The 26272-nt window shown below is 39.3% G+C and overlaps 1 protein-coding gene across 6 annotated transcripts in view; it reads right to left on the bottom strand.

Moving 5' to 3' along the window:
- Positions 1–26272, bottom strand: part of ERICH1 (glutamate rich 1) — an 87134-nt gene that overhangs the window by 27556 nt on the left and 33306 nt on the right. For 5 of the 6 annotated variants that reach the window (XR_009744609.1, XR_009744611.1, XR_009744608.1 and 2 more), the window contains exon 3: positions 21645–21779. Coding sequence is in view for 2 of the 6 variants with exons in the window: in XM_061460708.1 (XP_061316692.1) it covers positions 21645–21779 (135 nt within the window). In the remaining 4 variants the exon portion in view is untranslated. The remainder of the gene's footprint in view (positions 1–21644; positions 21780–26272) is intronic. The other variant, XM_061460709.1, reaches the window with a different exon arrangement.

Below are 26272 nucleotides of genomic sequence, written 5' to 3'. Positions count from 1 at the left end.
GGACTTTGTCTCTCATGCTGTGTCCATGTGCCCCCTGTGAAAGGCTTGATCAAAAACTTTGTGGAAATTCAAGGAAACCACATCTGCTGTAGCAACTTTTCACAACAACCTGACGTGAACATACATGGAAGGGATAAATGAACAGAGATAAATGGAAGATCCCACTACCTACCCTCTGCTGCTTCTCTGATCTTTCAGCACACAGCAGTGAGTGTTCACAATCCCACCTGGATATATGATGAAAGAGACTCTGAACTTGCTTTGCGTTTTGATATGTAGACTCAGCCACTCATACACTGACCTAATGCATCCAGGAGATACTTGAAACCATTCCAAATAATAAATTAATTTTTACAATAATGTTTCAGCCTCCTGCTACTTCATGCAAAAAGCCATGCTTGATGAAGCCCCCAAGGTTTCTTAAGAAGCTTTTCTGATACAGATTCTGCATCCTTCAACGAATTAATTTTTAAACAAAAGCAAATATTTTGACCTCTTATTGATCTTTCACATTATTTTTTAAATTTCAAGCTCACTGTCTTCATTCATTTTGTTTTTTTTTTTTGGGATAGTGTGCAAACAATCTGAATCAGTCACCACTGTACAGAGGCATCACACAGCACTTCCTAAATGGGCTCAGGGGCTCCTCTAAACCACTGTTGATTCAGTTACAGTATCTCTGTGAGGAAAATAAAATCACGGAGCTGAGTACATTCACAGACATGAAAGAAGAACAGATTCAATGGCAAATGGTAACTCTTTTGAAGGCTACTCAATCAGAAACGCTTAAGGATCCTAAAGCTGTCTATGGAGTTTCTACAGTTCAGCAGCCACAAAGACTAATTGCTACTAAATACAGAAATCTTCTTAGTCTTTAGCTAATAAGATTACACCTTTGTATTTGAACAGAAAGCATCACCATGAATTAGGAGATTTGTAATATTTATATCAAAAAACCCTGGAAACATTTTGAACATTTCATGTCATATTTACACTTAAACCCTCTGATTTTCCTTTAACTTTGCAGGACACAAACACACATTCAGAGTTTTATTTAAAGTATTTTTTTCCCCCCCCAGAGATGGTTTTCAACCAATGCTTAAAAAATCCAAAGCTCTCCCTTTGCTCAGAATACAACAGAAATGATAAAAGCTGCAATCTTAAAATCCTGTTCAGCATTAAAAATTTTCTTTCCAAATCTACCAGCTAAAACAGTGTAAAGCATAAGAAGTTATTTAGAGTGCAAGACCACAGACTATTAAATGATAAGCAATCTAATGGAAAACTGATATCTAGTTTTCCCCTGTGATAAAGCAGTATCAAAGAGCAGAAACTACAAGTAAAATCTTTTGTACAAGAGCTATCCAAAAGTACACAGACACTGACATAGTAAAATGAAGATACTCAGCAACAAAACCCAGCCCAAATTTATCAATTTCAGTTATCAAATATTTAAATATGATACCTCAATTCAATTTCTGCAGCATGTCATAACATTTTAAACTTTTTACACAGCATCCAATAACCTATCACATTTAACCTCACATATGAAAGAGCAGCCACAACCCCAATTTATTACATAGTCCTTTCAGTAAAATTCTAGTTCAAAATACTTTGGGAAATGAAAGTCTGAAAGAATGTAAACCTATTTTAAACTATTTCCTTTGTCTATGTATCTTTGGATCTTAACTCTGATCTGAATTAAATTTAATTACATAGTTTCTAACCAGCTTTGTAAAACCATGGATGTTTGAAGAAAAGGGTTCAGCTTATTTTTATTAATCACAATCTAAATTAATTACATTTTAAAGAATAGTTGAAAATATTAATGTAAGTAAACTCTTAATGACTAAGAGCTCTATGTTAAGCTAATTGTAAATATGCAGAAAAGTATGCTATAAAAATGAGAAAAACCACAGGGAAGATCTAAACAGTTGTATAAGCTGGTAATGTGCCAAGTTGTAATAGATAGGAATCTGGTGCCACAGCCATCCCAATGATGCAGGTTTGCTTTAACCATGTGCTGCACTGCAATGGGGCTCTGCTGTGGCCAGAGCTGTGAGGTCAAACTTCTCAAACCTTTTTCCCCTCCCACAGTGAACCCTCCAAAACAGCTTTTAAACAGGAAAGATAGGTTTTATTAGAATAGACACTACAACAGGTGATTCTGGGGGAAGAAAACTCAATATGAGGAAAATTAAAACAATTTTAATGTAGATACATTATAGTATCTACATCTTGCCTACTACATTCTCATAAATGAATTCTCTTTGCTTAGGCTTGCTTTCAGTCCAGCACATCAGCGAGTTCCAGAGTTGCAGAAGAGCCTGCAGTCTCCTTTGAGTCTCTAGGGAAAGTCCTTCTGAAGCCTCAGTTCCTGCTGTTCTCAGCAGACACCTGGTCTCTGCTATACACAGAGCTTATTCCTTGGCCACCATCATGCTTCCCCAACCTGTCTGTCCTTTATGATCCAGAAAGTTATTCTCTCTCAGCAAATGCCTCCTCATATCCCAAGAGCTCCATCCTGGCTCCTCTACTGGGCAACTACAGCTTTTCAAAAAATGAAACGTTATATATGACATAAACATGTGATTATCCATGGAAATGGAAAAAAAGACAACAAACTGATACCATCTGCTACCCAAATAAATGTTTGGGAAGTGACTGAAATAATTGTCACATGTTCTCAACAAGAGATCACATATACTCTATCTTGCTAGGGATTAATCCCACTATACACCATCAGCTTTATACTATTAGATCACCTATTTCTTGGCACAGCAAAATGCAACTGGAATAACACCAATCATTCAGTCTTTGTAATTTCCAGGATTTCTTGTGCTGCTTCCCAAAAGAAAAACACTTAAAATGGCAAAGCAAGCACAATGACTTGTCTATTCAGCATCATAAAGTGTCAAGTTCTTTTTAGTTTCCATTTAATTCATTGAAAAATAGGAGTTGCTCTGCATCTCACTGAAGCATAGTATCTTCTCTTGAAAATAAGAGCGACTTTCTTATTGTTCTTCAGTTATACGCCATGGTCTGTGGAGTAACCCTGCTACGATAAAGGCAAATGTGTTCATCTGTCTGCACTTGACATTATATTTCATACAAAGTTTAAAATCTGTCATCTGCTTGCAGAACAGTTTTCATCACATGCTGCACCCCCAATCCCAATTAGTGGTGATGCTATCGCTTTTTTCTTTGCTTAGTGCACTGCCTGACATGTCCAGAAACTGAAAATTTAATTTTAATTTCCCACTTCATAGAACTTTAGTATCAATAGCTGTAATTCACAGGCTACACATAATATGCCATAATATGCATACCCTTCTTTGGTATATCTATATGTGTACTTAGAGGTTCATTACTAATGAATCTCTCACATGCTTTCATGAACTGGCTGATGTATACTACTATTAATCCCCTTGGGAGGAAGGTAAATCCCCTTGTTGAAACAAAATGCCAGGGAAGGAATAAAAAGGCTCTCAAAGAGAGCTGATCCTGCCACAAGCATCTAACTTGAACCCACAAGCTTTCTTCCAGGCAGGATGTTCTCCAACAGTGAAATACCCAGCAGCAGGTAAGAAATCTGTGAGAGGAGGAATAAATCCAGGCCTAATAAGCATCTCTCTAGGGCTTAATGATGTTTCCTTTGTGCATCTTCCACAGTCTAGACAATAGCTTTGGACAAAGAAATTGTGATACAAGTCATTTGGCAGCTCTGTCAAAGCTCTGACATAGGAGGCTATTGTACTACTGTGTCACTGAATATAGCCTGGGACAGACTATAACTTGTAAGTACATCAAGCTGTATTGGGTACTGTCAGTACATACGGCATTGACCAAGCAGTTAGTTTTGAAGACTTTTTGGACTTAGCAAGGTGTGGAGACAGTGTTCTCACGGGAGAATGCATAATTGGTACACAAACTCTGAATAATCCTGAAAGATAGAGCAAGGCCATGAGAGGCCCGAAGAAGCTTAAGCAAGCAAGGTAAGAAGAAGCTGGAATTCACTGAGTTAATGAGAACTGTGGACTGTTGGCAAGCTTTTGAGGTCATGTTCTCACACCTGTGCTTAACTAATTATATGTTAGTCACTAAGGGTCTTCAAGACATGTATCCAATCATAATATGCCAAATCACTGTAAGTGCATGTAAGAAATAGTATATAAGGAGTTAAGGCTTTGTAATAAATTTGGCAATCGCTTGATCACATTGATCATCTCTGCGTTGTCCGTGACTCCCGCGTCAACAGTGAGGACAAAGTTTCAAACACCTCCCTCTCTCCACCAACCCATTTTCTCTGTCTTAACTCTAAATTGACCACTTCCAATTTGAAAGAAGGAAACAAGTGTAACCAAGCAATGGTTTAACCCTGATGGACCTGGATAGCACAGCAGTGTACTTTGCTGTCCCATCAATCCTTTCAGACTTGTTTTGCTCTTTGTGACCTTTTAGTAGTAATTAATAACAATATAACAGTTTTACACATGACTAGGACAGCAGAGGAAGCTCAGGGCAGACCAATACCTAAAGAGGGCCAACAACAAATCTGCAGAGGGATTTTTACAGGGCATGTAGTGACAGAACAATGGGGAATGGCTTTTTACTGAAAGAGCCATTAGATTAGACATTAGAAAGAAATTCTTTACAATGAGACTGGTGAGGCCCTGGCACAGGTTGCCCTGAGAAGCCCTGGCTGCCCTATCCCTGGCAGTGTTAAGGTCTCTTTGGACAGGGCTTTGAGCAACCTGGTCTACTGGAAGCTGTCCCTGCCCATGGCAGGGGGGTTGGAACTACATTATTTTTAAGGTCCCCTCAACCCCGAACCATTCTGTAATTCTGATTATTAAGCCAGTTGCGCAAAGTGAACATGCTGGATGTTAGATGCAAGGAACACCCGTGTATCCAACAGATACCCGAGAACAGTTTTTCAATTGGTTTAAGCAGTAACAGTCTCTTTAACTAACAAATGCATCTTGTGGAAAAGAGAAATAATCTCATTGCAAATGCAAAAGTTTTGCTAGAGTCAGAAACTGAAGCTTCATTTGGCCTTTTTCACCTTGAGAACACACAAATTTTTAGAGCTGATGCAGACTGGCTCAGTAGGTCTCTTAAATTTAAAGAGATCTGTGTACTTCCATAATAGTTTTATATTTTACATGACTGTTGCTGTTCCTACCTATACAAACTATCCAAGGGCTTTTGCACTATACTACCATGGCTTCTACAGCTACATCACATGCTATTCAGGAAGCGTGTGAAAAAATATTGCATATGCATCAACCTGAGTATTTTCTGTGGGGACACAGGAGACCAAAACTGCTTTCCTGGAAAACATGAGTCTTTATACAAAAAAAAGTAAAACCTTATATGGCTGCTTATTTTATGAAAAAGTGCTTTTAAATAAACACCCCAAACCATAACCAACTGGAAAAATACCCCAGAACAACCCAACCCAATGTACTATGTTTTATACAGTTCCTAAAGGTTTTATGCACAGCTCAGCTCAGTTTCAATTCTTTCCAAAGGACAACTAAAGAGATGCAAAATGGACCATGAGAAAGAGAGTCATTTGCTTAGGCACTGATGAACAATAAAGAGAAAGCAGGGCAGAAACTCAACAAAATTAACTTATCTAAATAAAAAATAAAGCCCAAGAAAGCTGCAGGAAAGTTCAAGCTCTCAACACATCTCATTAGCAAAACGAAGTTTCTTAGGGTTTCACTGGAATGCTACCAATGGTTGTTAGGTTCCCCCTCCTGACCCCTTCATAAAGCTATCTTTAATCAAGCTGGACAAGAGACCACACAGTGCAGGTTTCTGTCTTCTCAAAGAACTGGTGGTTTGACTTTGGTAGTCAGTTCCTTTGTTCACAGGACTTTTTTAATTCTGTAATACTAAAGAGTTCACAAAAATCTTGCAGTAACATGACCAATAAGCAGCAGCAACAGCTTGAGGTCCTCTAGAGATAAAGGCCCAGAGCCCTGATCTCTCTAAAGCAGGACTGGGAATAGGGGCCACCTAGATGGAACATGTGCCCTGCTCTGTGGTGTTGGCTATTTCTCCAGCTGAGCAACATCATGGGAGACTGCAGCCTGAATTTTACTCCTCATTCATTCTCTGTACGAGACACATGCCAACCAGGACTTCATACAACATTCACTTCTGTTGCCTTATACTGTAGCAGGTACAGAGAACTTCCACTGTACTAACAAGCACAGTGACACAAAAAGCTGGCAGAAGTTCACCAGAAAATAGACCACAAACTACTCAAAATAATTCAGGGCTTTCCATTCACTTGGCTTTAAAATAAGTATTTCACTACAAGCAAGTTTAAGTGTATGGAATTACTGCCATTAAAAAAGAAGGTATAAAAAAAGGATGTATAAACCCCTTGTAAATCCATGTGAACTAACAGATAGTCAATAGACTAAAAAAAACAGTCAATGAAAATTTATACAGCTTGCAATAAAACTGCTAGAGGCTTTTCACTTTAATACACAGTTAATCATGAATGTATTTAATCAAACAAAAATGCTAGACTTAGAGTGGCAAAGTACAAGCACTGCAGTTGATCACTACAGAACACTTCCAAGTAATTTAACCATTGCATTTTTATTTAGATATTTTTCTGCATATGTACAAAAGTTATAACACCATCTCTAAAGCTTTTGCTGAAATTCCCTATGCAAATCTATGCAGTTTTGCACTAAAAGTGTGATGTTTATTTTCAAAAGCAAATATTTCTGATTATTAGTGGATGCTGAATACCATTACAATTTCTAGAGATATGTAAAAAAACATCCAACTTAACAGTTTTTTCATTCACTAAAATACCTTATAATCTTCTTGAAATTAGAAACACAGATAAACATATATGTAACATATGTGAAGGAACCACTGCATATAACATATGATAACCTTTCATCCTTCCTTGATATATTCTACATATTCAAGATTATAGTACCTAATTTCAGCTAAGCAGCATTTCAGAATAGACTATAAGTACTTACTTCACCAGGCACCTGTATGCCTTAAAACAATCATAAGCAAATGTAGTTAAAGACTCAATGAAGAGCAGAAAAAACAAAAGGGGGATCAGGAAAACAGGGGTTAGAAGGAAGCCCAAACTAAACACAAAAAGCACAAGAAAGAGTGAGTTAGTAATGGAGGAAAATGTGAGATTTCCACTGGCAAGTGCTACAAAGGAGATGCCAAGAAAATCTGTCATCTCCTTTATTTTAAGGGAGAGAAAAGCTGGAAAAAAAGAAGATTAAACCTGGATCCTGAGCTGAAAGAGGAAGAGCTGTATTGTCTTATTACTTTAAGTCTTCCTGTCTATCCTAAGGCTACGTATTTCTATTTCTTAAGGAGCTCTACCAAGCACAAATTAACATTTTTCTCCTCTACAGTGTTCACCTATATACCAAATAAAGAATTGCTAAACAAAGAATCAGTCAATCCTTTTCTCTGGCAGGAGAACATGAAGCATAGACACTATGTTCTTTTCAGTAAAAATACTACAGTTCAGCTAAGGCATTTAACTGGGATGTACAAACTACCATAATACCCACTTCCCTTTCTGTGGTCACGTAAAAAGAGACAGGCTCCTCCAAATGGTAAGTCTGATCATAGCAAGGTTTTATTGTCATCACTTGTTATAATATCACTAGATGCTTCTCTTCTCTCTAAATGAGCAGTTTAGAGGAGTATTCTTGTAAGTTTCAGTGAAGAGGTGGAATAAAATTAGGCTCTGGCACAAGTCTGTTCTATTGCAGCAGTTCAGCGTATGAAGTGTTACAGACCTGCAGACCAGCCCTGCAGTTTGCCACAGTCGCTGCCTCTTTGTGCTCATCTATCAACACCATCTTAATTTCAATCACATTCTTACACGCATAGTATTGTTCATGTCTTTATATATTTGGGCTTCCACAGCAGAATCTTTACCATTTTACATTGCTTGTGATATGAAAAGTGTGTTGATTCAAGCATTCAGTAAAGTCAAGCTCCCTGGGGAATGTCTTAAAAAAGGCACACACTGAATTCAGCTACCTTGTCTCTAACGCCAACAGAACTGTTTATTAAAATAGCACACAAAGATGTTTGAGCTTACTGTGTTAGCATCAGTACAGATAATGGTCAGAGATAAAGACACAAAGGAATAACTAAAATTGAAACCAGATAAGTAATGAACTTAAAATTTAATGGAAAACTAACTTCAATTTTTTAGTTAGGTATAGAAGAACTAAGGCTTTTTAGTATATTGAATGAAGGCAGGAAAAGAATAGTTGTTACACTTGGGCACTAAGAACTATTTGAGATATTTTCACTTTATTTGCTGCTTCCCCTAGAATGCTATCTGGGTAACTACAGACAGAATTCCTGTATTTAATGATAGTCAATTTTCATAAAGTTTCACAGCAAATAATTTTTATATCAACTAAACAGCTGCATACCTTTGTCATTCTTGGAAATCGTATCTTACACATCATTTTATAAGCAGAATAACAAAGCACTTTATTAAAAAAATATATGTAACAAAGAGTATTTGCTTCTAACTCCTCATCTTTAGAGAGACTAAGAAAAGATGTTTCCATTTGTAAATATTCAAGAAATGCTGATACACTAATGGAGTGCATACTAAAAATATTACCATAATTTAACAGCCTGTGATCATATTACAAACCTAAGCCATACAGATAAGCAACTACCTTAAACGGTATTTTTTTATTAAATGTTTGTTAGGTTCTCTTTAAGGTGTTGCAACCATTGCGGCTTCGTTAAGATATTCAATCTAGTTAGTCTATTATTCAAGCTATGATAACAAGGTTTTAATCTAATATTATAACTGACATTGTGACAGTGCAATTTCTATTTGCCAGTGAAAAGTAAAGCAACAAAATACATTTGTTTTTTTGCGGCTATCTGTGCCAGGATGGTGATGTTCAGTTCAGTGTTAAATTCACACCTTGATCCTCTTTCCACATCACCCACTGAGACTAATGTACTAAATGAATTTGAATTGGTAGAATCTCTTTCTAGCAGTCAGGACTTCAGGTCACATGTCATTTTTCATCCTGTTCTACACACCTTGAAGTTGGACTTACCAGTGAATTAGATTTATGTTGCATTCTCTCAATGCTCCTAGCATTTATGAATTCAGCTTTTAAATAATCCCCTGTAAAAAAGCAACTTAAACCTTTCATTCATGCTTATTAGATTAGATCGGTGAAAATTTGGTATCATGCGCCTAAGGAAGCAAAAATAGTTGCGTAAAACTGGTTCTGAGTTCTCTCCTACTCCCTCAGTATCAAGATGCAGAGAGTTTGCAGGGTGAGGTGTATGGAAGTCTTGCCAAGTATCATCAACCCACCCTGAAATAAACACCTCTGAGAAAGTAAGGTAACTTAATTAGAATCATAGAATCATAGAATCATTAGGGTTGGAAAGGACCTTAAGATCATCTAGTTCCAACCCCCCTGCCATGGGCAGGGACACCTTACACTAAATCATATCACCCCAAGGCCTCATCCAACCTGGCCTTGAACACTGCCAGGGATGGAGCATTCACAACCTCCCTGGGCAATCTATTCCAGTGCTTCACCACCCTAACAGGAAAGGGTTTCCTCCTTATATCCAACCTAAACTTCGCCTGTTTAAGTTTTAACCCGTTACCCCTTGTCCTGTCACTACAGTCCCTAATGAAGAGTCCCTCCCCAGCATCCCTATGGGCCCCCTTCAGATACTGGAAGGCTGCTATGAGGTCTCCACGCAGCCTTCTCTTCTCCAGGCTGAACAGCCCCAACTTCCTCAGCCTGTCTTCATACGGGAGGTGCTCCAGTCCCCTGATCATCCTCGTGGCCCTCCTCTGGACTTGTTCCAACAGTTCCATGTCCTTTTTATGTTGAGGACACCAGAACTGCACACAATACTCCAATTCTTATGGAATAGTGGAGGCTCAGCAGAACAGGTATGATTTCACACCTGACATTAGACCCGCTAGGCCAAGACTGGAGATGCAAGACTACTGTTTAAAATATCTGCATAAAGAAAAGGAGGGAAATGTCAGATGTTGGCATTGGCCAGCTACTGTAAACTAGCAGATTCATTCACATCAGTACAGCTGTGCTGGTTGAACCAGCTGAGAGTCTGAGAACACTCAGATTACACGCAGAGGAGTTTGTGAGGAGGAACATCATCAGCTGGATACAAATAATCTAGTACTGTGAACCACAGATGCAGCTGTTGAAGTAATTTGCTCTTTATCAGGAGAGGCGGTATCTTTGCCCTAATGCCTATTTGCATAGTTGTATACTGCCAAAGCAGCTGGGGGCTGAAACTAATGGTACATAAATGCAGCAAAACAATACACAACTTTGGCAACAATAAGAAAAACTGCATTAGCTTTGGTCAGCCAGAAGAACATGTAGTTCATAGCAACTGAGGATTCTTGGAATGCACTGACATTGCCTCTAGTGCATTTTGGCTAGATTACAGCAATAAATCTGTGTATGCTGGTATTTCTGTCTTTTGCTATATGAACGTAACTTCCATTTTTTTTCAGCCCTCTGGGGGGTGGGACAGATTGCTGGGAAAAGAAAGGGTGAATGAGGCTGATGCACTGCATGTGGAACACAAATCATGTAATTCTGGGCTATCATGATTCTACAATGAAATAAGGGACTTCTCTGCATCGGTCTAGTATACAGAAGGCTCCAAATAGAGTTCAAATTACTAGCAAGGCACACTCCAGTCATGAACTAATTTCCACTTGCAGCAATAAAATAGAAGTTAGACAGCATGAAACTAGCAAATAATATTATTTAGCAAAAGTGTTGGGAAAGGGAGATGGACAGAGGATGATATTTAAAGCATCCTTCAAAGGCATGGGTTGCAGTTGCCTAGAGAGGGTCAGTACTTCAGAAGACTGCTACCTTGAATTTTGCAGAGTGCAGTAACAAAGGATGCAAGAAATTTCCCAAGAGGAGACTGAATGGAGACACACTACTGCATCAATGTGTGGCTGTAAGCCTGCAAACAACCAGAAATTACAATAGCTGCTATAACAGAACAACAAAAATATGAGGTCATTGGGTAGGCCCAATTCCGACTTTCAACATGAGACAGCAGCATTTTCTGTATCTTATACAAAACAGTTACATAAAACTGTTTTAGAAAAACAAAAAAACAACACAAAACCATAGTTACTACTACTCCCCACACATTCTTTTTCCTGCTATCTTAACTGTCCTGGCCCATATTTCTAATCAGCCAAACCGATTGTAAACCCTTTCATGTTAGAATCAAGCTTTCTACTCTGTTTTTAAAGTGTCCAGAGTATTTAATCAGTACAGCAATATATAACAATAGAAATGCTGCATTCAAACAGCTTTCACCTTCCCCTGCTCCCTTCTTTCTTTTTGAATGAGAGACTTGAAAATACTGCATTGGAACAAATCTTGTTAGAGAGAAAGAGCAATATAAGCCCTAACTGCAAGAGAATGAGCCAGGATCACATTCTTGTGCTTATTATTCACAAATGTGTCGTCTCTCAGTGGGTATTTGGGTCTCGATATGCAGGACAGCAACATACTGCTTTGGTTCCATACCAACATGTTCACAAGCAATAGCAGAGCAGTGGAGGTTATGAATTTACATACAACCGAACATACAACTGATAGCCAAAATGAAAATATCATGTATTATTAATAGTGATCAGAAACCTCTCCAAGACCTACAAAACAAATTTCCTTCTTTTACAGGTGGCGAACTAAGATACAGAATGATGAAGGCTTTGAGCAGCCAGAGACCAAACCGTTAAGATTACTGACATGCCTTTCCCCTTAATCCAGCACCCTCTTGGCCTTACCTTGCTGCTCCATGATGATTTAAGTACAAAAGCTTAGGACTTGATTATGTTTTTGTTATGAGATAAGGAGGTGAAAGTACTCAGACAGTGTCAGATATTCAAAGTGTTGGGTGTCTGCTCAAGTGAGGCAGTAATTATAACAGTGCTGGCTTTTTGCAGAGATCTAAGGTGGTTCTTGGCACCGCTCTCTATTTCTTACCCTTTCCGATCCTTTGCCTACTGTCACTATGACGACAGGAAGCCTGCAACACAGCTGCAAGGAGGGAGAAAGGGGGAGCACACTCCAGCTGAGAGGGGAGAAGGCACTCAGTGGGTGGGGGGCAAGAACAGAAAAATGATACTGGAAGCTAAAATGAGGCAGTCAAGAAAGAAGAGAACAGGAGGCCACAAGTGCCTCTTCGTTCTGTGAGGCGCATCTGTTAGATTAAGGGATGATCAACCAAAATGTTTGTCATCATTGTAATGTAAAATGAAACGGAAAGCAAGAAAAAAATAATGCAAGAGAGATAAAAGGCCTTAACTCCCTCTCCTCCTTCTTCATGTACTGCCACCTGACCAGTGGAACCTACTTCAACCAAATTACTTTTAGATTTATGGACATGTAAACAAGACCAGATTCAGTCTGAGGCCCTGACTGTATCATGGTGGAAAAAGAAGAAAAAGGACAAGAACCAACATAGAAAGTGAAGGTAACAGCCAGAGTAAACATATCTTATTGAAAATGCACTTGTCGGTGAGTTCTGACTCTTCTTAAACACACACCTGCCGTTTTTTTACATTCTTTTTACTATGTTAAAATATAAAGGCATAAACCAGGATTAGGAGTACATTGTTTTCTGCACTACAGAAAAGCATAGGAATGAAATCTCATTTCAGAGGTACATTTCTGTTACTCAAGTATTCAAGTCTTTTTCAGAAGCATGCAGAAAGTTAATTAATACTTACAGCATCTAGAAGTGTACTTGCTTACAGTTACAGAAATACAAATCAAAGATCTTTAATAAAGCATTACTATACAGCTATGGACTGCTAAAGTAAAGCATTACCAATGTATCATATTACTAAACACTTTATTTTTTCCTTAATACATTTTCAGCATTTACAGCCTTTTGTAACATCACACGTAAATTTGGACTAAAAATCTGGGGCAGAATTCTTTGCCATTCCATTTCCAAAGACATTTTCCACAGGTGTTTTGGGTTTTGTGGTGGTTTCTTTACTTTTTATTTTTATTATTTTTTTTTTTTTTTAGTGGTCTACCAATGTCGTAATGTTAGAAAGTATCACACAAGAACTACTGAAGCCTTCAGCAACGTTAAACAACTCCCAGGCCATACCATGAAGCATGAGCTCTGTAACAGTCCCATATGCTTGTGGATATATTGGCATTTAGGAGATGTAAATAGTAACAGAAAGTGGTAGTTGGAAATGACTGGTTTCTACAATGTATGTAAACCTAAACTAGTGATTCATACTTACAGTTTAAATTGATAGCCCCATCCTGTGTTTAAATACCCTCAGAGGGCAGCAGTGAATTTCACAGTCACATTCAGAAGGTTAAGACTTGTTTGTTGTGAAATCAAGAGAGGTGATTACTCGATTCTAGCTGGCTGCTTGACAGATCACTGAAATTGCTTTTAACACTGCTGCAGGATATGGTAGTCTGCAGATATTTTCTGTTAGTGACTGATCAATCTACACCTACCTCAAATGTTTATAATTTGTATCACATGCAGTACACTAAAGAAAGGTTTCCAAAAAAGAAGTCAGCTAGCTTTTGCAGCATGGTACATCAGCAAGCATTTCCTTTTAAGCTTACATTTCATTCCTTGGTGTCATTTTCAAAAGGAAACCTTCTCCTGTTCAGACAGAACAAGATTTTAAAATTTTCCAGAGCAATATTTAATTAGATAAGTTGATTTGATTCAAGTCTTTCTCACCCTTGCAGTTTAATTCCAGTGATATAAGTCAAGTGATATCGGTCGCTGTAAATGAGGGCACTAGTGGGTCCAGATTTTTTTAAATCAAGCCTGAGATAACAAATGATTAAATACTTTATCTTTACTCTGAAAATAAAAATGCTTATTTAATCTTATTCAATTTCAGAAAGAAATCTGTGGTGATTTTATCTGTTAGGAATGTCATTGCATCTATCAACAAGTACAAGGTCTGCAGATAGGATGTTCAAGGAGGGAACATCTCAAGTACAGAATTCTTCACCAGCATCTCTACTTGTAGTGGCATCTTTCGCTATAACTGGTTCCCAAATGTCAAGTACACTTAATCAGAAAAAGAAACTGGCTGTAGAGGAGAAAGTTGCTTAGCCTCACAGACATCTCCCCTTCCAAGTTATTGATTAATCTAGAAGCACCAGCAACATTATGGAAAGGCTTATATTAACAGCCTTAACAGAGGTGTCATTGTTGCTACAGCTTGCTCTCTGAGGATGACATACACAAGAGAATGCCTGAAGTTTTAAGAGCTCAGGAAAATCTGCCATTCACAAACTGGCAGTGAATTTGTGAATTTCTACAAGGACAAACCTGAATTACAGAAAGCTATCATCTGTATTCTTATCACACACAAAGATACTGCTTTTATAATAGTGACATCCAAACTGGCAAAGAATTAAAACCAAAACATCCCAAATTAACTAGATGAATTCATTAATAGAAATAAACAAAGACTTAGCCTAACCACTAGAAATACAAAAGAGCCAAAACCCCATATGCTGAATTATTGAAAACTGCTTGTAAAAGTAGTAACTCTTTTAAAGATAAGTTTTCAACCTTCAAGGCCAATCATCCATACTAGAAAAGGAAAGACCCATGATAACAAGTCTGAGGAAAGGAAAAGAGCAAAACAAAATTACAGCAATAGTTCCAAAAGAAGTTGAATGTTGGACAGGAAAAGTATATTTATTTTTATTTTTAGCAAGTTGTAAGAAAAATCTGGACATCTGCAGCTCACATTAACTTCCTGATGCTATCATTTGAAATATGATTTGGTGCATCTGTGTTGCAAGGCACTATTCTACTAAGTTAGGAGCTGTACTTTAACATCTCATTACTTGGAGATGATTGCTTAACACCTTTCATTATTCAGGCATACTTAATGAAGTCTTAAATTATATGTGATTTTTATCTTTTTTTTTCAGTGGAATAAAACTGGACCAAAACAACTTTATTGCTTTTCCTTTTCTTTTTTTTTTTTTTCAAATGCAGAGTTCTTACCCGCAAATTGACGCAGTTCCCTCAATTTGCCTGGTTTTTTTCAACACATGGACTTCTTGAAACCACAAATACTACATGCAGTACTGGAGTTCATATGATTAAAAGAATGCTGTGAAAAGGGATATACATAAAAGAACGACAAAAGTGACTTGAGGATTGAAATAAATATCTTCTAGCAATACACAAGTGAATCTGTTTATCTAATCAGGAAAGATTGATGGTGACTTGATTACTATGCTGCTTTGGGGGAGGAAAACACTGCTTAACAAAGGCTCTTAACTCAAATGGAGGAAGGCAGAAAAAAGGAATTTTCGAACTATTACCGTCCACCCCCCCCCCAAAAAAAAAACACAACCACCCAAACAAACCCAAACCAAAACAAAAACACCATGGGGAGGCAAATTTACTGCTAGAGCAAATTACCAGAAAGTGTTAGAGCCTCTGTGACATCTTTGAAATGTGCATGGTAGTGGGAGGTGTCCCAGCTCATAGCAGGGAGGTTAGAACTAGATGATCTTAAAGGTTGCAAACCATTCTATGTTTCTATTCCTTTCTCCATTTCAAACACAAACTGCTGAGCTTCATATGGGGTAAGACCTTTCCAGAAGTACAGAAGATTAAATTATATGGTCTGATGATCCCTCTGGTTTGAAGGCTACAAAAAGATAAATAATGCTTCAGTTTCATAACTGGTGCTACTTACCAGCCAAAAAGGTTTCCTGCCAGCCTTAGCTGCTTAAAACATATTGCTCCCCTGGTGTGGTGAGTATATCAGTTCTGTAATGTAGCACATTCTCAACCACTTGCCAAGAATGTAAGGAGTCAACACATGATTCATACTAGCATCTCCTTAACAACAAACACAGGCTTAAACATTGTCTTCCTAAAATGGCTGCCTTAAAACTTAGTTGAATCAAGGCACTGAAGACCAAGTTAAGAAGCTACCTAATTATGCCTTTACCAAATTTATCTTTTGCTGATCAGTAAGTCCAAACTTTTTTGCCATCAGAACCAAACCCCAGGAATGCAGTAGTTTTTACGAGGTCTGCTGAGGATCAATCCCCAGTGTCACAGTTTTTCACTAACATGGCTAATCATTTCCTGGGATGCATCTCATTTGAATAACTCTATTTACCCGCATGTAAATGAGAGAAATCTCTAAATTCATTCCCTCACCTTGAACCTCCTGCTGCAGTAATAGTGATTCTTTTCAGTATTGTCTTGACAGAAACAAATAAAAGCAACAGCCCACGGGCCAGCTACAGTAACAACTGACTCGTACGCATCTATCATGTAAAACTGCACTGTCTCAACCCAACAAGCAAATTTAACTAGGTGAGGAACTGTCCCACAGAAGCACCACCTTCCACAGTATTTCAGGCTTGCCAGCTACCAAAAGGTAGGAAATAAATGGGTTGCTTGCTTTTATTTCTCTAACTTGACATCTTCCCAGCATGGGAATGGAGCATCCAGGCTGGACTCTCACTTGTAGCTAAAACTCCGTCTCATAACATGGCCATTAGCAGCTAGGAAAAAGCACAGTTAGGTCTTGCTCCTTGTCTATATAAAGGGTTTAACCAAAACTGGGTAGGTTATCATCAAGATAGTAACAACAGGATATTATAGGATGAATACTGTACTGAAGTTCAAACATATGAAGGAAGAAATGAAACTTGACAAGTACAAAAAGACTGAGTTATGAAATTAAAAATTAGAAAAATAGCCTAAGAACACTTTTCTTTTTGAATTCTCTTTATCTATTCTTCCAGGTGCCCTCAGCTACTGCATATTCCTAAACTCCTGTGTGCACAGTCTTTTTATTTTTCACAGTCTTTGGGTCAGGAATTTGCTCTGTCATGTATCTAAACCCACCAAATACTACTTTGTGACTACATAAGAATATGAATTTAATATTAAAGCACTTGAGAGAGAAATTATAATTCAGCACACTGTTTTGTGCACAAATAAAACAATTTTATATGTTATATTCTATGATTATAGTTTAAAATATGCAAGAAGAAACATTGCTGGAGAAAAAGAAACATAACAGTTTATCTTTTAGAAGGAATATGGTTACAATTTTAGCTTTCATATTTTAATACAAGATACAGTATTTCCTAATGTTTGCTTATATTAAAATAAGAAACAAGAACTCCACAATCTAAGTTCATTTTCTTAAACTGAAACTCCAAAACAAAACAAAACTAAGCTACAGCTTCCTAGTAAGTTAAGGAACATGTAATGTTTCTTGGATTCTCCTTTCATACAGAGTGCCTTTTTAAACACGATGATGTGTCTCTAAGTGACTTTTGAAGAAATATTTCTCAATAAATAGATAATAAAAATAAATTCATTTTGATGTCTGATTTAAGAGCTTTAGGCTATGGGGATATTGAGTTTATGACCAGAATTTGACAGGTGATAACTTCCCTGTAGCTTGAACATTATAAATTTTTAATGCCCTTGTCAAAAGTATAAAGTTTATTGCTAAAAGGAAATTAGCAATACATTAACAGGTACCAAAGTCAATATGAAAATCATGTGAAAACCAAAAGAAATTAACTACACTATTTCCTCCCTTGACTGTTTAACTCCTGTTACCCAATTCAGTCGACAGAAGGCTGACATGATCACACCATCTTAATGACTCGATTCCTCCAAAACAGGCAAGGGAGCTTTAAATAATTAGACACCTAAGTCTAAGAATGTTGGATAAATGTATTTTTTATTTTCTTGAAAGACAAGGCAGTCTTAGATTCTTCTTCTCATTGCTACAGGATCATCAATCACCTGCTTACGTGAAGAAAACAAACCTCAAAAAGCAGCTTTATTCCCACCACCTCTGGGAAATTTATGAGAGAATTACACAAGGAAGCCAAGACCCTTCACAAGACTTGAAGCCCCAATGCCATTAGTCATTTACCCATGTGTCGCAAGGGGGCTGCGTAATGTTAACACCATAATTAGTCACAATTTATTTGATGCAACAGAAAAAAAGTATTTAAAAGTACTTGAAAAATTATTTGAAGTGCTAAAAAAACCATGCAGAGACAGATGGAGAAAGACACACTGAACTGAAATGTTCACAGAGACCGGCTTTGCCTTTTTTTTTCTCTCTTGTTCAGAAGATGGTTGGGACAAAATTAGCTGCATCCTGACAATATCAACCATGATGTATCAATTAGTTTAAAGAAAAGTAATAATGGAGAAGCCCAGACATATTTTAGAGCTGACAAGGACTTATTTTAAGTTATACTTGTAATTAACTTCAACTTCTAAATAACTCAAAACCAGTTGATGTTTCAATTCATAGTCTAGTGACAGAATATTTAATTCTTCCTCAGATTAATTTAACAAAATGTACTATCAGCAATGGCATATCTATTCTCCTTGATAATCTTGTCATACTAATTCAGATAGACATGGATTTTCTTTTCCTGATTTATTGAAAAGGCTTAACAAATCCCACTGATACATAAAAAAAGTTACACCTGAAACATGTTAATCCCAAAATGTGATCAGATTATTTTTATTAGACAAGTCTGATAACAATGAAATTATTTTCTGAATCAGGTTTTCATTTGTCTGAATTTCTACAGAATTTATTTGCCCTATTTCTAGGTCCAATGACTAGAAAAGTCTAACAAGAGAGCCTCTTGTTACCCATATATACGACATGCTCCATTTTTATGAAACACAGCAGAAGATAGCCTCTTAACCTTCAAAATATGTCACGTAGACAGTAGTAGGAGTAAAACAATGCAGCACTAGATCTGCATTTCCGCCTTATGGAGCTGCTTCTTTGGGAACACCTGTGGCACTTCTAAATGAAACAGAATACATAGAATGCTCATACATGCAGACTCCCTCTTTTTTCTTCACTGTCAAAAGCTCCCATTGGGGCTTTCTTTTATCCTTTCAAAAAAAGATCCACGGGATATACAACTAAATCTAGGTGATGTACAAAATAAGCAATCCACAGTGTGGTTGCCTGAACTGTTCCTTTAGTATTTTATGAGCACCATCTGAAATCACAGCCTTTGTCCTGCAATAGATTTTATGTATTTGAGACATAAACACAAGTTAACCATGTCCCTCAGCCTTGCAGGATTAGCACAGATCTTTAATTCTTTAATCCATATTTAGGCAGAATAAATAATAAGGGCCTTAAGCTGCAGGAAGAAAGATCTAGCATTAAAGGGTAGTGAAACACTAGAGCAAATGGAAAAGGGCATATAAAAAAAAAATCTATGTATGTGGGGTTTTTAAGATCAAATTAGGAAAAATACCTGGCAAAAATGACATTTACAGTCAAACCTACCTTGTAAAGAAAACAAATTAAAAACCTCCAGAGATCACTTAGAACTTCATTTTTCTGGATTCTGTGATATATTGCAAAGTCAAGGAACAAACCAATCCAAACACAATTCTCCCAAAATTCTAGATGCATTTGTTAACGGTTAAAGTGGCTGAAGTCCAAAACCTATTCTTCCTGAACACTGAGACTAGGATCAGCTAAGAGAGATCACCATCCAACAGTCAATACTGTCACCAAGCAACACCAGAACAGTACTTACTGCTATCATAGTTGAGTAAGTTTGTTTTGAAATACTAGAGGAAAATACTAACTCTACAAAATGAGCAAGTCTCGTCACTGTTCAATAATCTATCCATTGTAAACCCAAATATTTATATGACCTTAAAAAGGGACAATATAACACAATCCTGAATTCTAGTCTACTTTTCTGCTGTGCAATATATCAACATATAATATGCACCACATATGGATTTATTCATAGATTTTCAACAGCAGCTGTGTAAATTTCTCACAGAACTTCTGGACTGAAACCTTAATAAGGATATACCTCCTTTGCAGCAGTGTTCAGAGGCTTGTGTTCTAATGCTTTAGAAGTCACTAAAGTTACCCCTGTACAAAAGTGAATGTTACAGGTCTATTTAACTACAAAGCATGATGAGACTTCATTTAGTTTTATTAGCATAATACAGAAGAAGGAGAATATCCCTCTAATATTTGAAAGGAGATCACATCAAAGAATAAACAAAGATTATATGGCATGGAGAGAAAGGGCGCTTCATTATCAGAATAAGCAGCTGGAACTGATTTCTGTGCTGGGAAACAGAAACCCAACAAACTGTCCAAAGAGAACTATGTAATTCAAAAAATTTAAGGACAATATTGAAACAGACTCTGGATTCTGAATATGAATCCTATCTAATGTAAAGAGAAAAGTACAACCCGGAAGCTGTGCTTTAGAACAGATTCCTATCCATAACCCCAACAGTATCAAGACTCACTGTTACGTTGTTTTGATAAAGTCAACTTCTCACTCAACCCAAAAACCATCTTTAGACCATTTCACCCCAAGAAAGAACATTCTTGATGTGCCACCAGTCATGTTGTACTTTGTTTCAGTCTCTTAGGCTACTTTGATAGTTCTGCTTGTACTCAGGTTCAGAATGGAGATCAGAATAGAGTGCAGACCCAATTTCCAAGCCAGTAATTCACCCTTGTGGGTACTGCTTTCAAATGCAAGGAGCATTTGCCTTTCTGTATCTGCAGGTTGCATCTCTGATTTTCCTTAGAGTTAGGCAGTGTCCAGGTTGAAGTAGATATAGTCGTTCAATGAACACTACATATCAAGTGTTTTACTTCAGCAAGCTCGCCTGGATATTTTGTTGGCTGTAGACTGACTGCCCTAGCAACAAATGACAATGATTTTGGACAAACATACATCCACAGCAGCATCACAATTGAAAAAACAAAATTAACTTGTCTTATCTAAGCTTAGGACTTCCTTCTAAGACCGACAGAATTCATTTAATTCTGGCAACATCATTCAGAAAGCCATGTTTCTAACTGATGCCAACTTAGAGCCCACTTCTTTACAGATCCTGCACTGCTTCTCTTGTATCTTTTGACAACAGTAAACACTGGTTTTGAAGTTACCTGGTCACAGTTTCTCATCAGAAAACTTGTCAATGCTAAAGGTCTGGAACCTCCCCTCATCAACTCCAATCAGGCAAATGCCTGTTCTAATTGGAGAGGTAAATTTGGAAGGTTGTTGTTAAGACTTTGCCCAATTCCTCAGAACATCAGATGTAAGACTAATTAGAACAACTATATCTAACATTTACTCTTAAAAGTAATACGGCTGTAAGCAGGCATAATATGGCTATACATGGGGCACTTCAGCGGGAGGAGCTGAAGACTTTGTCCTCAGTTAAACTTTATGTAGCTTCAGTAAGCTGAGTGACGCTGTATGGGACTTTGTCCTCAGTCAAACTTTATGTAGCTTCAGTAAGCTGAGTGACACTGTATGGCTATAACCAAGTGAGGAATCTGGTCAATGGAAACCAACCCATAGGGATGTACATCCTCATTTTGCAAAAGAGTGACACCCACTGGCAGCAACAGTTTAAATAAGTAATTGTTGCAATCTGGGTCTACTTGATAAGAGTTGTTAAAAAGTTTCACTTGAGAAAAATTCATCATAGTAACAACCATACACACTTACCTGTTGAGTCAGCACTACTCTCTGAGGTTTCAGAAGCTGAAATTCTAGCAGCATCTGGAGTATCTGCAATGTAACCCTCTGGAGGAAGATTCACTGTGTACATTCTCTTTGGAGGCACAACTGTATTGTCACTACCTACAAAACAGAAAACACAAAGCGTCTGGCTACTGATTTCAGTATAGATTTTCTCAAATGTTTTCCCAACTACAGCAATGATAATATGTGGTCTCAAAAATCCTTACAGATAAAAAGAAAGTGAGAGAAAGTCAGGTTTAGAACACTGAAATTATCCTATGACAAACAAAACTGCACCAAAATCTGTAACAGCTACAGTTAAATACTACACAGATTAGCTCTTCCCATCAGAAACATTTTTTTCTCCTTGTGTCAGACAAGTTTTCTACTCCAATTTCAGAAGAAACTTCCATTTACAGTGATATTTTAAGAGACATTCTACACATTTTTCCCCATCCAGCATGAGCAAACACTGCTTCTTTACAAATTGCTTTATAAAAGATGGATGGGGAGATTCAAGCTGATTATAAAGCCATAGAAGAAATAGGAAAAGAATCACAGAACTGTGGGTTGTCCATTTGCAGACCTTTTAAACATAGCCTATGCTTGTTTCCCCTTGGCTGCCCAAGCATCTCTTCATCTTTTCTCTGTTTCTTTCTGTGTCTGTATGTGTGTGAGGGAAGTGGAAGTGTGTCAAGCACCAGTTTTCTAATTACTCCACTGTATAGAAAATCATCTGTGATGATGGCAGTAGACCATTTTTGTGGGACTTCTTCCCCCTCTAAAAGGTATTTAAAAATGCATTCAACTTTTTATTTGCTCACCAGACAAGAACTAACTCTGTTGGAATAACAGACGCACCTCTGCTCCAGTTACACAAAACCAGTCCAAATAGCATATTGTATTTTTTTTTTCTCAGCAGTATATCTCAACCACAGGAAAACAAAAAGCTTTCCAGAAGGCCAGGATGTAAGGGTGCCTCCAGATGCTGCATAGCAATTTCAGACAGTTCAGTGTGGTGGCTTTTTTTGTTGTTGGTTGGTTTTGCTCCATAAGCCAACACAGACACAGAACTAGCCTTCCCTTCATAGGGGGCATCACAGTATCACAGTATGCTAGAGATTGGAAGGGACCTCAAAAGATCATCTAGTCCAATCCCCCTGCCGGAGCAGGAACACCTAGATAATGTTACACAGGAATGTGTCCAGGCGGGTTTTGAATGTCTCCAGGGAAGGAGACTCCACAACCTCCCTGGGCAGCCTGTTCCAGTGTTCTGTCACCCTCACTGAGGAGAAGTTTCTTCTCAAGTTTAAGCGGAACCTCTTGTGTTCCAGTTTGTACCCATTACCCCTTGTCCTATCCTGAGTAGAGCCCGGCTCCATCCTTGTGACACTCCCCCTTTATATATTTATATACACTAATAAGGTCACCCCTCAGTCTCCTCCAAACTATATCCTCCAGCTCCCTCAGTCTTTCCTCATAAGGGAGATGCTCCACTCCCTTAATCATCTTTGTTGCCCTGCGCTGGACTCTCTCCAGCAGGTCCCTGTCCTTCTTGAACTGAGGGGCCCAGAACTGGACACAATATTCCAGATGCGGTCTCACCAGGGCAGAGTAGAGGGGAAGGAGGACCTCTCTCGACCTACTAACCACCCCCCTTCTAATACACCCCAGGATGCCATTGGCCTTCTTAGCCACAAGGGCACAGTGCTGGCTCATGGTCATCCTGTCGTCCACTAGGACCCCCAGGTCCCTCTCCCCTACACTGCTCTCTAACAGGTCGTTCCCCAACCTATACCAGAACCTGGGGTTGTTCCTGCCCAGATGCAGGACTCTACACTTTCCCTTGTTATATTTCATCAAGTTATTCCCTGCCCAACTCTCCAGCCTGTCCAGGTCTCGCTGGATGGCAGCACAGCCTTCTGGCGTGTTAGCCACTCCTCCCAGTTTAGTGTCATCAGCAAACTTGCTGATAGTACACTCAATTCCCTCATCTAAATCATTGATGAATATATTAAATAATACCGGTCCCAGTACTGACCCTTGAGGCACTCCACTAGTTACAGGCCTCCAACTAGACTCCACCCCATAGACTACAACTCTCTGGCTTCTCTCCTTCAGCCAGTTCACAGTCCACCTCACTACCTGATCATCCAGACCACACTTCCTCAATTTAGCTGTGAGGATGCTGTGGGAGACTGTGTCAAATGCTTTGCTGAAGTCAAGGTAGACCACATCCAGCGCTCTGCCATCATCCACCCACCGTGTTATTTCCTCATAAAAGGCTATGAGATTGGTCAAGCATGATTTCCCCCTGGTGAAGCCATGTTGACTGCCCCTCATAACCCTCTTATCCTTGATATGCCTTAAGATGGTACCAAGGATAAGGTGCTCCATCATTTTCCCAGGGATGGAGGTGAGGCTGACTGGTCTATAGTTACCCGAGTCCTCCTTCTTGCCCTTTGTGAAGACTGGAGTGACATTTGCTTTCCTCCAGTCCTCAGGCACCTCTCCCGTTTCCCAAGGCTTGGTAAAGATGATGGAGAGTGGTCTAGCAATGACTTCCGCCAGTTCCCTCAGCACCCGCGGGTGCATCCCGTCTGGACCCATGGATTTATGGATGTCCAGATTGCTCAACTGGTCTCTAACCCATTCCTCATCGACTAAGGCAAACCGCTCTGTTGACCTGACTTCATCTAAGGTCTCAGGGGTACAGGGCTCTTCAGGACTGCCCACAGCAGAGTAGACAGAGACAAAGAAGGCATTCAGTAACTCTGCCATCTCTGTATCTTCTGTCACCAGGGCACCCATCCCGTTCATCAGTGGGCCTACATTGCCTCTGGTGTTAGTTTTATCTGCCATGTATTTGAAAAAGCTCTTTTTGCTGTCCTTGACCCTTCTTACCAGGTTTAATTCTAAGGAGGCCTTAGTCATCCTAGCTGCCTTCCGACATCCTCTAGCAGCAGCCTCATATTCCTCCCAAGTGGCCACCCCTCCTTCCATGACCTGTAAACTCTCCTCTTCCACTTGAGCATACCCAGCAATTCCCTATTTAGCCACGCAGGTCTCCTGGCCCTCTTCCTTGACTTCCTATGCGTCGGGATGCTCCGATCTTGAGCACAGAAAAACCAGTCCTTGAATGTCAACCAACTATCTTGGGCCCCTTTACCTTCGAGCAGCCTTGCCCATGGGATTTCCCCTAGCAATTGCTTGAAAAGGCCAAAGTTTGCCCTGCTAAAGTCCAGGGTTGCAATTCTACTTGCTATTCTACTAGTCCTACCACACAAGATCCTGAACTCCACCATCTCATGGTCGCTGCAACCAAGGCAGCCCTCAACCCTTACTGCTTTGACCAGACCCTCCTTGTTAGTGAGGATGAGATCCAGCAGCGCTCCTCTCCTGGTCGGCTCATCCACCATTTGCAGGAGGAAGTTATCACCCATACACTGGAGGAACCTCCTGGACTGTGGCTGGGTTGCTGAGCGGTCCTTCCAGCAAACATCAGGGAAGTTAAAATCCCCCACGACGACCACGGCCTGTGACTGTGAGGCCGCTCTCAGCTGCCTGTAGAAGGCCTCGTCAACTTCCTCACCCTGATCTGGTGGTCTGTAACAGACACCCACAACAGTATCGCCCCTGCCAGCCTGCCCCTTAATTCTCACCCACAGACTCTCAACTCGCTCATCATCTGTCCCTGGACAGAACTCGGTGCATTGTAGTCGCTCCCGTACATAAAGAGCAGCCCCACCACCCTTCCTGGCTGGACTGTCCTTCCTGAAAAGGACATAGCCCTCCATGACTATATTCCAGTCATGTGAGCTGTCCCACCACGTCTCTGTAATTGCCACCAGATCATAGTCTCCTGACTTAACAAAGGTTTCCAACTCCTCCTGCTTATTTCCCATGCTGCGCGCATTGGTGTACAGACATTCCAGGGAGCGAGCTGAGCACACCGATTTCACCCTAGGATTATAGGAGGCCTCCCAGTCCTCATCAATTCTGGAGTGCTGTCCCACTGGGGCAAGCCCAGCTACAACCCCATCCCCCTTCAAATCTAGTTTAAAGCTCTCCAAATGAGCCCTGCTAATTCGTGCCCCAGCATCCTTTTGCCTCTGTGAGACAAACCTTTTCCACTTGTCATTGTCCAGACTGGTGCCCTATAAAACCAGCCATTATCAAAAAATCCAAAGCCCTGCCTGTAGCACCAGTCTCGAAGCCAATCGTTTATGAAGTGAATCTTCCCATTCCTTCCCACATCATCAGTGGAAGATGGAAGGAGGGAGGAGAAGACCACTTGAGCCCCAGACTCTTTCACCATCCGCCCCAAGGCCCTGTAGTCTTTCTTCATCCCCCTCAGACTGCGGGAAGCAGCTTCCCCCTCACCTGTCTGGAAAACCAGCAGCGGGTAGTAGTCTGTTGGGTGCACCAGGTTGGGGAGCACCCTAGTGATATCCCTGATCCGGGCTCCAGGCAGACTACACACTTCCCTATGATGAGGGTCAACTCTGCATATCAGGCCCTCTGTTCCTCTCAGAAGGGAATCCCCTACTACAATGACCCTTCTTTCTTTCTTATCAGAGGCATCTCCTTATCAGACATCTGCTCCTTTAAAA

Source organism: Pezoporus flaviventris, unplaced genomic scaffold, assembly GCF_033815535.1.
Source record: "Pezoporus flaviventris isolate CSIRO_AGI_PZ_B2104156 unplaced genomic scaffold, CSIRO_AGI_Pfla_v1 ptg000031l, whole genome shotgun sequence".
Lineage (NCBI taxonomy): Eukaryota > Metazoa > Chordata > Aves > Psittaciformes > Psittacidae > Pezoporus > Pezoporus flaviventris.
The sequence above is the reverse complement of the archived record's forward strand: the minus strand, read 5'-3'. Positions and strand labels throughout refer to the sequence as shown.